At 41.5% G+C, this 13,815-nt stretch overlaps 1 protein-coding gene across 1 annotated transcript in view; it reads right to left on the reverse strand.

Moving 5' to 3' along the window:
* The window catches only part of LOC124795918 (3-ketoacyl-CoA thiolase, mitochondrial-like), a 38,761-nt gene extending 33,583 nt beyond the window's left edge, over positions 1-5,178 (reverse strand). The window contains exon 1 of the mRNA XM_047259999.1: positions 5,041-5,178. Coding sequence (XP_047115955.1) covers positions 5,041-5,059 — 19 coding nt within the window. The 5' untranslated portion in view covers positions 5,060-5,178. The remainder of the gene's footprint in view (positions 1-5,040) is intronic.
* Between the last annotated feature and the right edge of the window lie 8,637 nt (positions 5,179-13,815).

Here is a 13,815-nt window from a genome sequence, read left to right on the forward strand (position 1 = left end):
TGCAGATGTTACAAGAGAGCCGTTGTGCATTACAGAGGCACTTCTATTGAAATTTCGAGAGAACTTTCTGGGAAGAGTCGGACAACACGTTACTTCCCCCTGCATACGTCTCGCGTAATGACCGTGAGAAGAAAATTCGAGAAATTAGAGCCAATGCAGAGGCTTACCTACAATCACTCTTCCCATGCGCTATCCGTGAGTGGAACAGGGTTGGAGGGCTCAGTTAGTGGTTCAAAAAGTACCCTCCGCCATACTCCATTAGGTGGCTTGCGGAGTATGATATAGATGTAGACGACATTAGGATAAATTCATCAGTTGCCAAAATTAAAAGCACCACGAAGAAGAGAAAGAATAGAGAACGGTGGATTTGCTGCGGCTGACTTAGCGCGATATTGATGCTCTGGAAAGTCGAACTTACTATGGCAGTTCGTTAGATAACAAAAATACTAATATTGGCCATACAGCAAACAAATCTTTCTTATCTGTAATTGTCGAAACTCTTTTTTTCCTTATCGCCAATGGTTCCAAAATCACTTGTACTTACCAGATTACGTTAGTCACTTTGTATCCTGACTCTGTTGTTTATACAGGGTTATTACAAATGATTGAAGCGATTTCACAGCTCTACAATAACTTTATTATTTGAGATATTTTCACAACGCTTTGCACACACATACAAAAACTCAAAAAGTTTTTGTAGGCATTCACAAATGTTCGATATGTGCCCCTTTAGTGATTCGGCAGACATCAAGCGGATAATCAAGTTCCTCCCACACTCAGCGCAGCATATCCCCATCAATGAGTTCGAAAGCATCGTTGATGCGAGCTCGCAGTTCTGGCACGTTTCTTGGTAGAGGAGGTTTAAACACTGAATCTTTCACATAACCCCACAGAAAGAAATCGCATGGGGTGAAGTCGGGAGAGCGTGGAGGCCATGACATGAATTGCTGATCATGATCTCCACCTCGACCAATCCATCGGTTTTCCAATCTCCTGTTTAAGAAATGTCGAACATCATGATGGAAGTGCAGTGGAGCACCATCCTGTTGAAAGATGAAGTCGGCGCTGTCGGTCTCCAGTTGTGGCATGAGCCAATTTTCTAGCATGTCCAGATACATGTGTCCTGTAACGTTTTTTTCACAGAAGAAAAAGGGGCCGTAAACTTTAAACCGTGAGATTGCACAAAACACGTTAACTTTTGGTGAATTGCGAATTTGCTGCATGAATGCGTGAGGATTCTCTACCGCCCAGATTCGCACACTGTGTCTGTTCACTTCACCATTAAGGAAAAATGTTGCTTCATCACTGAAAACAAGTTTCGCACTGAACGCATCCTCTTCCATGAGCGGTTGCAACCGCGCCGAAAATTCAAAGCATTTGACTTTGTCTTCGGGTGTCAGGGCTTGTAGCAATTGTAAACGGTAAGGCTTCTGCTTTAGCCTTTTCCGCAAGATTTTCCAAACCGTCGGCTGTGGTACGTTTAGCTCCCTGCTTGCTTTATTCGTCGACTTCCGTGGGCTACGCGTGAAACTTGCCTGCACGCGTTCAACCGTTTCTTCGCTCACTGCAGGCCAACCCGTTGATTTCCCCTTACAGAGGCATCCAGAAGCTTTAAACTGCGCATACCATCGCCGAATGGAGTTAGCAGTTGGTGGATCTTTGTTGAACTTCGTCCTGAAGTGTCGTTGCACTGTTATGACTGACTGATGTGAGTGCATTTCAAGCACGACATACGCTTTCTCGGCTCCTGTCGCCATTTTGTCTCACTGCGCTCTTGAGCGTTCTGGCGGCAGAAACCTGAAGTGCGGCTTCAGCTGAACAAAACTTAATGAGTTTTTCTACGTATCTGTAGTGTGTCGTGACCATATGTCAATGAATGGAGCTACAGTGAATTTATGAAATCGCTTCAATCATTTGTAATAGCCCTGTATACCTAGTAAATGATTGTTGGAGCATTTTACATAATACTTTTCAGCACCCGATTTGGTGTGATAATGAATCTTAGTTTAAGGCCTGCATCCCTCCAGAAGACTGCACAGCAAATGGAAACAGGCAAAAGACACTGTCTGATCTAAAGTATCCAGACGCCTATGGTTGAGTCGATGTAAGTTTAAACCCGACATTGCAGTGGGCTGGGTGCGGCTGCTTTGCGGGTCTACCTCAACCAATAACGTCAACGCGATTTTGAAAAGCCTGTATGGCAAAGCCTCAGCGTTGTCACAGCTGTTACGGTTTTCGCCTGCAGCGCTTCGCAGCTGAAGGCCAGCTGTCGGGGATCTTCGACAGTAGCAGCAGACGTTTATAAGGGGTGTTAACAATCTTCGGCTCTATGACGGCTTAAACTCTACTGGGCACACTTTCCGTGGGATGTCAAAATATCTTTAGAGGAATGCCAGTTCATTCTTCTTCAAGAAACTAAACCAGAGTAGGCAGTCATTTGGAATGCTGTGATCTTGAGCAAAGTCGACATTGTAACTCATCCCAAAGGTGTTTTGGGTTCAGGCCGAGATTCTCGTCGGACCAGTCCATTTCAGGACTGTTACTGTCCACAAACCTCGCAGATGCTGTTTTGTGGAAGAGTGTGTTGTCATGATGATACAATCATTGTCTCTGAACTGGTCCTCTACTGCACACAGTGCACGATGATGTAAAATGTGTTCATATCCTCCCGCATTTACTATTTTCTTAAGTGCAATAAGGAGACCACAGTTTTAACTGTGATATTGCGATATACGGCCCCCTCTACCACAACACTACTTTCTCCATGCTTCACTGTTGGCACGACACATGATAGCAGGTAATGTTCTCCAGGCATTCACAAAACCCAAACCCTCAATCTAACTGCAAGGTATAGCGTAATTCATCACTCCAAATCATTCTTGAACTCATCCACTGTCCAGTAGCGTCTCTCTTTACACCACCTCAACATTACTTAGCACCGACTACAGAAATCTGTGGCTTATGCACTGCTCGACAATTGCAGGCCCAGGTCCCTATGCCGAGTCATTGTGGTGGTTGGACTGTTAACAGCACTTTGGAACTCACGAGTGATTCCTTCTGCTGATATCATACGATTTTTTTCAGCCACTCTCCACAGTGGTCGACGGTCGATGTCCGTTTGTAGATGAGATCTGCCTGACCTTGGTTTAGTTGCAGTTATTCCTCCGCATTTCCACTTCACAGTCACATCACCAACAGCTGAAGTGGATAGCTTTGGAAAGGCTGAAATGTCCCTGATAGATTTTTTGCTCTGATAACATCCAGTGACTAGCCCACGTTCCCTCCAGACCGACCCTTTCTGCCATTATTGCTTCTCTGATCGCAAAACGATACCCCCCCCCCCCCCCCTCCAACCGTGACGTCTAGTGGGTCCATTTCGTGTAGGCCTACATAAGGATGTCCGGATCAATTTAATCAGATAATGTACCTCAACTTACTCATCACTTGTTTCCCACCTTGGTTATGACACGAATAATAAAAACTGTAAAACTTTTACTGCTTTAGAAGTTCCATTTTACTTTTTCAGTAATGTGAACTTTCTGCCTAAGCAACTTTTCACTGGCATTATTTCCATTTGCTTTGCAGGAATTAAACAACTGTAATTTTTAAAAATTAAGAGAAAGTCCATTTGCAGTCTGTCATATAATAAATGATTTACTGACGTTATTTACGAGTTTTTCTTTTGACCTCGACTCACTTGCATGTTTACCATACTTGTGTTTCTTCAGAAAGGTTGACCTCACTTGTTGGCGCAAACAGAATCGATGAACTTCTGCTTGTTAATATATGCTCAACTAAATGCCAATTATTTTCACAAACAGAAGACCAGCTTATTCCGTCGAGTAATACATTCAGTTAACACACATTTTGAATTCCATCAGCCATCTGCTTTCTTCTCATCAGTTGTAAGGTACATCATCATTTATTAGACCATTATGGCATATTTTTTGTTAACAGGCTGTCGTGAGGTACAGATAATCAAGCGCGGTGACCCGTGACAGTTTGTTGTTTATGTTTTCATTATTCTGTTGCGTGAAGGTACGAGTTTCATTAAACTGACCAATCTCCTAAAACTGTTATTATGATTCACTCGATACCTTAATGTTACATTAAGTAGTCGACTTATGTCGAAAGCACTACCTGTTCAAAGAATTCAAGAAGGCACCTCGTAATGGAATCTTGTCGGAAAATATCCTCTTAAACGTGGACTGTAGCCAGTTCACAAACAAATCTGGAAGATGGTATCTTGATTCGATGTCTTCCAATCTTTTACCGACTGCCTACAAAGGCATTACATGTCAGCTAACAAGAGTGCAAGTTTGCTGTTTCAGCTGTAATAATCGCATTATTCTAACTGTCAAAGACATTTCAGAGCCGGGGAGTGACAGAACATGTCGTTGAATCTGGAGCTATACAGAGCACATTACTAATCACTGGTGCAAAAAGCATTCAATAACTTTAAAATCCTTTTCTTCGGCAGTAGCAGCTCAATGTGGTAGTCTTCCAGAGCAGACAATTAGTTTTCAAGGTGTCGTTGGTTGATGCAGATCGTTATATAACAGTTTATTGATTGTTTTCTGTAAGAAATTGATCGTTGCTTTACTGGCTGTTAATGATTTCTCACTTTAAATGCTAGTAGTCTGCATTTCATAATTCTTTCTACTTCAGGTTTTTTTCTTTTAGTCGGAGATCTAAATGTCCCTTAGAAAGTAGGGGACTTGTCATTTTCTTACGTAAGGAGGGCAGGTGTAGCTGTCGTATCAAAATATCTCAAGTGCTTCGTTTGCGTTGTTACATGTGCGGCTCACGCGGCTTTTAACAGATAAATCGAGAGGCGCATCATCTACCGATTTAGCACACAGTGCGTCGATGAAACTTGTCGGTTTAAGCTGCCAAAGTCCATTGGGAAAAGGCAGTGTTTTTACTGCATTAGAGTATCAGCGATTCTAGCCGATTTGGTACTAGGCCATGCCATAAGGAAAATCGCGAGATAAGATTCAGCTACCACCAGAAGTAAGTTGTCAATAGTATAAGACATACCTTTTGTCAGAGATGCCATGGCGTAGATGTTCTCTTGGCAAGGCAGAGGAAATTGCAGCCCTGTATTGGGTGGCAGGTGTGCTACTACTGCAAGTCTGCCCCTGAGTTCAGAGAGCCACAAACCAGCTGCTCACCAGATAACGAAAGCGACTGTAACGAGTACGATAAGACAAAAAAGAATACTCCATTCGCGGGAGACCTTTGACCGCCACTGGGCGGTACGCGGGACGGCAGTTCGTCTGTTATCTCGAATGCAAACACTCCCACAAAAATATAGGCGTGACATGACGCTCATAGATGCTCGCACCCGCGCAGACATTTTTTTCTTAAAGAATGGAATTTCTCTGTCAGTGGCCGAAATAAACATTCGTGACACGTTAAAATTGTGTGTCTTGGCCACTCAATCCTGACTTCCCGTCTCTTTGCAGTACTGTGGTGTGCAGATAAAGCGATAACGGTATGTGGCTAGACCACCGGTGATCTTGCTCGTTAGTCGAAATGGACATGTCTTGCTTTCCGTGCCGTTGGCAGCTTTCCTATCGCAAACGCTACTGTTCTGAGCAGGTCTGTGTAGAGAAAGCGAATAAGCCAAAACTTGGCGTTCATATATTTAATATTTTTTTCTGTAGGAAAACCAAAATATCTATCTATTAGTTACAAACATAGCCAGTTCTAACATACGAGGCATGTTCAGAAAGTAAGTGTACTTTGACCATAATGGGTTGAAGTTTTTTTTTATTTTTTGAGGTTTGGCAACACTGAGTTGTAGAATGGAGAGGAATCCCCTGACCATAGCGAGTATCGCAAGTACATAAACTCAAGTTGTAGTGTCCAGTTACGTGAAATATGTTAATAATAAATTCCACCAGGTGCTAGCACGTGCTGTGATCCTCTTCCTACTCGCAGAAGTAATAACACACACAGACGTTTTTTCGTGAATCAAAAGAGTTTGCGGCGAAGGTGTTATGAACAGAACGAGTGTGGTTAAGTGATGTAGGAAATTTAGTGGAGGCAGAATAAATGTTCAGACGAACAGAGGAATGGAAGTGCGTACTTCAATGCGAGATGCTTTTAATAATCTCCAGAACGAAATTCTGTCTCGAAATCTGGCAGAAAACCCAAAGAGATTCTGGTCATACATAAAGCACACCAGTGGCAAGACGTAATCAATACCTTTACTGCACGATAACAACGGTGAAGTCATTGATGACAGTGCCACTAAAGCAGAGTTATTAAAACACGGTTTTCCGAAACTCCTTTGCCTAAGAAGACGAAGTAAATATTCCTAAATTCCAATCAAGAACAACTGCCAAGATGAGAAACATAGAAGTAGATATCATCGGTGCAACAAAGCAGCTTATATCACTTAAGAAAGGCAAGGCCTCCGGTCCGGATTGTATACCAGTCAGGTACCTCTCAGAGTATGCTGATAAAATAGCTCCATATTTAGCAATTAAAAACAACCACTCGCTCACAGAAAGATCCGTACCTAAGGACTGGAAAATCTCTCAAGTCACACCAATACCCACAAAGGGAAGTAGGAGTAATCCGCTGAATTACAAGCCTATATCACTAACGTCGATTTGCAGTAGGGTTTTGGAATGTATACTTTATTCGAACATTATGAAGTGCCTCAAAGAATACGATTTGATCCGTACCTAAGGACTGGAAAATCTCTCAAGTCACACCAATACCCACAAAGGGAAGTAGGAGTAATCCGCTGAATTACAAGCCTATATCACTAACGTCGATTTGCAGTAGGGTTTTGGAATGTATACTTTATTCGAACATTATGAAGTGCCTCAAAGAATACGATTTATTGACACACAGTCAGCAAGGATTCAGAAAATATCGTTCTTGTGAAACACAACTAGCTCTTTATACTCATGAAGTAATAAGTGCTATCCACAGAGGATGTCAAATTGATTCCATATTTTTTAGATTTGGAGAAGGCTTTCGACACCGTTCCTCACAAGCGTCTTCTAACCAAACTGCATGCCTACGGAGTATCGCCTCAGTTGTGCATCTGGATTCGTGATTTCCTGTCAGAAAGGTCACAATTCGTAGTAGTAGACGAAAAGTCATCGAGGAAAACAGAAGTAATATTCGGCGTTCCCCAAGGAAGTGTTATAGTCCCTCTACTATTCCTGATCTCTATTAACGACATAGGAGACAATCTGAGTAGCCGTCTTAGATTGTTTGCAGATGATGCTGTCATTTCCCGTCCTGTAAAGTCATCAGATGACCAAACCAATTGCAGAATGATTTAGATAAGATACCTGTATGGTGCGAAAAGTGGCAGTTGACCCTGAATAAAGAAAAGTGTTAAGTTATTCACATGAGTACTAAAAGAAATCAGCTAAATTTCGATTACGAGATAAGTCACACAAATCTGAAGGCTGTAAATTCAACTAAATACTCAGGGATTGCAATTACAAATAACCTAAATCGGAACTATCTCATAGACAATATTGTGGGTAGAGCAAACCAAAGACTGCGATTCATTGGCAGAACACTTAGAAGGTGCAACAGGTCTACTAAAGAGACTGCTTACACCACACTTGTCCGCCTTATTCTGGAGTATTGCTGTGCGGTGTAGGATCCGCATCAGGTGGGACTGACGGATGACATCGAAAAAGTAGAAAGAAGGGGAGATAGTGTCACAGACATGATACGTGAATTGGAGGGCAGTCGTTAAAACAAAGGCGTTTTTTGTTGCGACGGGATCTTCTCAGGAAATTTCAATCACCAGTTTTCTCCTCCAATTGCGAAAACAATCTGTTGGCACCCACCTACGTAGGTAGAAATGATCATCACGATAAAATAAGAGAAATCAGAAAAAATTAAGTGCTCGTTTTTCCCGCTCGACGTTCGAGAGTGGAACGGTAGAGAGACAGCTTGAAGGTGGTTCATTGAACCCTCTGCCAGGCACTTTATTGTGAACAGCAATCAGTTAGATGTAGATGAATGGAAGACCTTCCATTTTGACTGATGAGTTGGGGCAAAAAATTGAGGAAACTGTTCATGAACACCACCAGCAGACAGTGGATGTAATTCTTACAATGTTTCCACAACTCTCCAGAACTCTCTTATAAAACACACTCTCAGAAACGCTGGAATACCAGAAACTGCACAATATAGGTCTCAAAACTTCTGACAGAAGAAGAAGAAAAATCTGGTCAATACTGCCTGCTAGTTTCTTGAGCGACTTGAATTGTAAGTTGAGGATTTTCTGTGCTCTATTGCGACAGAAGATGAAATATGGGTGGCACATTGCACACCTGAGACAAAAGTACTTTTGTCATAGTTTGTTGTTGTTGTGGTCTTCAGTCCTGAGACTGGTTTGATGCAGCTCTCCATGCTACTCTATCCTGTGCAAGCTTTTTCATCTCCCAGTACCTACTGCAACCTACATCCTTCTGAATCTGCTTAGTGTATTCATCTCTTGGTCTCCCTCTACGATTTTTACCCTCCACACTGCCCTACAATACTAAATTGGTGATCCCTTGATGCCTCAGAACATGTCCTACCAACCGATTCCTTCTTCTGGCCAAGTTGTGCCACAAACTTCTCTTCTCCCCAATCCTATTCAATACTTCTTCATTAGTTATGTGATCTACCCATCTAATCTTCAGCATTCTTCTGTAGCACCACATTTCGAAAGCTTCTATTCTCTTCTTGTCCAAACTATTTATCGTCCATGTTTCACTTCCATACATGGCTACACTCCATACGAATACTTTCAGAAATGACTTCCTGACACTTAAATCAATACAGGATGTTAACAAATTTCTCTTCTTCAGAAACGCTTTCCTTGCCATTGCCAGCCTACATTTTATATCCTCTCTACTTCGACCATCATCAGTTATTTTGCTCCCCAAATAGCAAAACTCCTTTACTACTTTAAGTGCCTCATTTCCTAATCTAATTCCCTCAGCATCACCCGACTTAATTAGACTACATTCCATTATCCTTGTTTTGCTTTTGTTGATGTTCATCTTATATCCTCCTTTCAAGACACTGTCCATTCCATTCAACTGCTCTTCCAAGTCCTTTGCTGTCTCTGACAGAATTACAATGTCATCAGCGAACCTCAAAGTTTTTATTTCTTCTCCATGGATTTTAATACCTACTCCGAATTTTTCTTTTGTTTCCTTTACTGCATGCTCAATATACAGATTGAACAACATCGGGGAGAGGCTACAAACCTGTCTTACTCCCTTCCCAACCACTGCTTCCCTTTCATGTCCCTCGACTCTTATAACTGCCATCTGGTTTCTGTACAAATTGTAAATAGCCTTTCGCTCCCTGTATTTTACCCCTGCCACCTTTAGAATTTGAAAGAGAGTATTCCAGTCAACATTGTCAAAAGCTTTCTCTAAGTCTACAAATGCTAGAAACGTAGGTTTGCCTTTCCTTAATCTTTCTTCTAAGATAAGTCGTAAGGTCAGTATTGCCTCACGTGTTCCAGTGTTTCTATGGAATCCAAACTGATCTTCCCCGAGGTTGGCTTCTACTAGGTTTTCCATTCGTCTGTAAAGAATTCGTGTTAGTATTTTGCAGCTGTGACTTATTAAGCTGATAGTTCGGTAATTTTCACATCTGTCAACACCTGCTTTCTTTGGGATTGGAATTATTATATTCTTCTTGAAGTCTGAGGGTATTTCGCCTGTTTCATACATCTTGCTCACCAGATGGTAGAGTTTTGTCAGGACTGGCTCTCCCACGGCCGTCAGTAGTTCCAATGGAATATTGTCTACTCCGGGGGCCTTGTTTCGACTCAGGTCTTTCAGTGCTCTGTCAAACTCTTCACGCAGCATCATATCTCCCATTTCATCTTCATCTACATCCTCTTCCATTTCCATAATATTGTCCTCAAGTACATCGCCCTTGTATAGACCCTCTATATACTCCTTCCACCTTTCTGCTTTTCCTTCTTTGCTTAGAACTGGGTTTCCATCTGAGCTCTTGATATTCATACAAGTCGTTCTCTTATCTCCAAAGGTCTCTTTAATTTTCCTGTAGGCGGTATCTATCTTACCCCTAGTGAGATAGGCCTCTACATCCTTACATTTGTCCTCTAGCCATCCGTGCTTAGCCATTTTGCACTTCCTGTCGATCTCATTTTTGAGACGTTTGTATTCCTTTTTGCCTGTTTCACTTACTGCATTTTTATATTTTCTCCTTTCATCAATTAAATTCAATATTTCTTCTGTTACCCAAGGATTTCTACTAGCCCTCGTCTTTTTACCTACTTGACCCTCTGCTGCCTTCACTACTTCATCCCTCAGAGCTACCCATTCTTCTTCTAGTGTACTTCTTTCCCCCACTGCTGTCAATTGTTCCCTTATGCTCTCCCTGAAACTCTGTACAACCTCTGGTTTAGTCAGTTTATGCAGGTCCCATCTACTTAAATTCCCACCTTTTTGCAGTTTCTTCAATTTTAATCTGCAGTTCATAACCAATAGATTGTGGTCAGAGTCGACATCTGCCCCTGGAAATGTCTTACAATTTAAAACCTGGTTCCTAAATCTCTGTCTTACCATTATATAATCTATCTGATACCTTTTAGTATCTCCAGGGTTCTTCCATGTATACAACCTTCTTTCATGATTCTTAAACCAAGTGTTAGTTATGATTATGTTGTGCTCTGTGCAAAATTCTACCAGGCGGCTTCCTCTTTCATTTCTGTCCCCCAATCCATATTCATCTACTATGTTTCCTTCTCTCCCTTTTCCTACACTCGAATTCCAGTCACCCATGACTATTAAATTTTCGTCTCCCTTCACAATCTGAATAATTTCTTTTATTTCATCATACATTTCTTCAATTTCTTCGTCATCTGCAGAGCTAGTTGGCATATAAACTTGTACTACTGTAGTAGGTGTGGGCTTTGTATCTATCTTGGCCACAATAATGCGTTCACTATGCTGTTTGTAGTAGCTTACCCGCATTCCTATTTTCCTATTCATTATTAAACCTACTCCTGCATTACCCCTATTTGATTTTGTGTTTATAACCCTGTAGTCACCTGACCAGAAGTCTTGTTCCTCCTGCCACCAAACTTCACTAATTCCCACTATATCTAACTTCAACCTATCCATTTCCCTTTTTAAATTTTCTAACCTACCTGCCCGATTAAGGGATCTGACATTCCACGCTCCGATCCGTAGAACGCCAGTTTTCTTTCTCCTGATAACGACATCCTCTTGAGTAGTCCCCGCCTGGAGATCCGAATGGGGGACTATTTTACCTCCGGAATATTTTACCCAAGAGGACGCCATCATCATGTAATCATACAGTAAAGCTGCATGCCCTCGGGAAAAATTACGGCTGTAGTTTCCCCTTGCTTTCAGCCGTTCGCAGTACCAGCACAGCAAGGCCGTTTTGGTTATTGTTACAAGGCCAGATCAGTCAATCATCCAGACTGTTGCCCTTGCAACTACTGAAAAGGCTGCTGCCCCTCTTCAGGAACCACACGTTTGTCTGGCCTCTCAACAGATACCCCTCCGTTGTGGTTGCACCTACGGTACGGCTATCTGTATCGCTGAGGCACGCAAGCCTCCCCACCAACGGCAAGGTCCATGGTTCGTGGGGGGGTTGTCACAGTTGCATCACACTAATTCCTGATCTGCTAAGAATTTCAAAAACACAATTTCGAGCAAAAAAAGAAAAATCATGGCCTCAGTGTATTGTGACTAAAAAGCATCATTTTTGTCTAATTTTTGCCTCTGTAAATTCACAATGATATGTGAGCCCCTAAAAAACTCAAAAGGAGCATTCAAAACAAAAGGAGGGTAATGCTAACAAGAGGAATGCGGTTGTTATACGTCAACGCCCGCCTTCACACAACTTCAGGCACCAAGGCTCTCTTTTACTCATTTGACTGGGATGTTTTGCGTCACCCCCTATTCCCCTGAATTTGTGCCTTCAGATTACTATCTTTTAATCTCCCTGACGGCACACATGAGTGGAGTTAAATTTTCAACTGATGAGCAGGTGCAGAAAGAAGTTCTGATGTGGAGGATGGAGGAAGGAGCTGATGGGAGAGTTCTTAGAAGGGGATATGTAGAAGCTTATACTACAGCTCATCACATACATTGGATGGGATGGCGATTTTGTGGGAAACTATCCAACAATTATGTCAACAATTTCCTGTATTTTTTTCAAATACATTTTTTCCAAAAAATAAAAAAAATTAAAATTTTGTACACATACTTTCTGAACATGTCTTGTATGTGAGTAGTAGACCAAAGCTAATTCGACATCAGGAGGGTCCATTGTTCTCTTATACAAACAGACCGGCCACTTGCCGTGCTCTAATTTAACCCTTTGCTGACCAGAAAATCTGTATAGCATTGCCGACCAGTGGGGTCTCTCAGGTCCATGTTGTTTAAATTGACACTACTTTCACTACTTATGATGTGAACGACTTTTGAGGTATAAATACTTTTAAAATAATCTTATGTCTTTAAAGTTTATATTTTAAAAAACACAGTTTTTATACTTTTACTTATGACTTTTATTCTTATAGCAAACTTGTGCAGGGTCTACAGACAATAGTAGAATGTTCCAAGCATACAGGTTTGGTACACTCTTACCCCATACTTTGACTTTTTCTATCTTTTTCTTTATATAATACATACACCTTCTCCTTTTCTTAGCTGGTGGTTTCACTGGCATTCCTGGGTCTGGTGCTACTAATGAATTCATTGCCTTCTTTACCCCTGCTAGTTGCTTTGCCAGATTGACGATGAAAGTCTGATGTCACATTTTCCAAATTATGTATGCATTCATTATACCTATATTGATCATGTCAAACAAACCACCAATGGTCAGCGCCTCGTTTTTCTTATCACATTGTAGCATAATGTTTTCTGGTCCATAGCGCCAATGCTGACCTTTTATGGCACTTTATGTCGTTATCACTTAAGGCTTCTTTACTTGTGATGACATCACCGTTGGTTGGTTATGAAGAGAGCTAAGGATGGTAACAACTTTGTTTTTCTTAGGAACATAAGAGGCTGTCATCACATCTGGTTGAAAAACAAATAATGTAAAGTATACTCCACATCCTGTAGGTGTAGTAAAATCGGCAGGCAGTACACCTTTGCCTTTTTGGATAGTACTGACTAGTGTCAGTGCTTTGATAATAAATAATGAGCTAAATTGAGAGATATAAAAAAGAGATCACAGGTGATCTTAGTTCCAGACTTTCCAAGTTCAGTCACCTGGGTTTCACAAAAATCTATGCAGGTTGCATGGCTCTGGTTTCTTCCTCCTTCCCCAAACACACTTTCAACTTATAGCAATAGGTTGTTGCACTGTCACAAATTGCCCAGAACTTTATTCCATATCTACCAGGTTTTGGTGAGATGTATTGTCAAAATGGAAACTGAACTCGAAATGTGACCAATTGTTATCCACAGTCGTGCACGATCCTGGAATATAGGCATCCCTAATGGTAATTTCCCATATCTCAAAAGCTTCTCTGAGTCATTCCAATTTGTCACTTGACGTATGTTCAAGTCGGGCTGCTGCATTGACAAAGTGCAATACCCTAAGAATAGCATGGAAGCAGTTGTGAGCCATAATTTCATTGAACAGTGGTTGGCCATTCTCAGCACTCTGATGCTGACTGATATATTCATTTATTGACTTGTAAACTCCAGTCAGGTTCAGAACACCAAGAAACTTTTTCAGATCATTCATATCTGTATCCACCCAATCCCCTGAATGATTCAACCTTCCCTGTTGGTTTGCATACACATTTTG

Source organism: Schistocerca piceifrons, chromosome 4 (assembly GCF_021461385.2).
Source record: "Schistocerca piceifrons isolate TAMUIC-IGC-003096 chromosome 4, iqSchPice1.1, whole genome shotgun sequence".
NCBI classification, from domain to species: Eukaryota; Metazoa; Arthropoda; class Insecta; order Orthoptera; family Acrididae; genus Schistocerca; species Schistocerca piceifrons.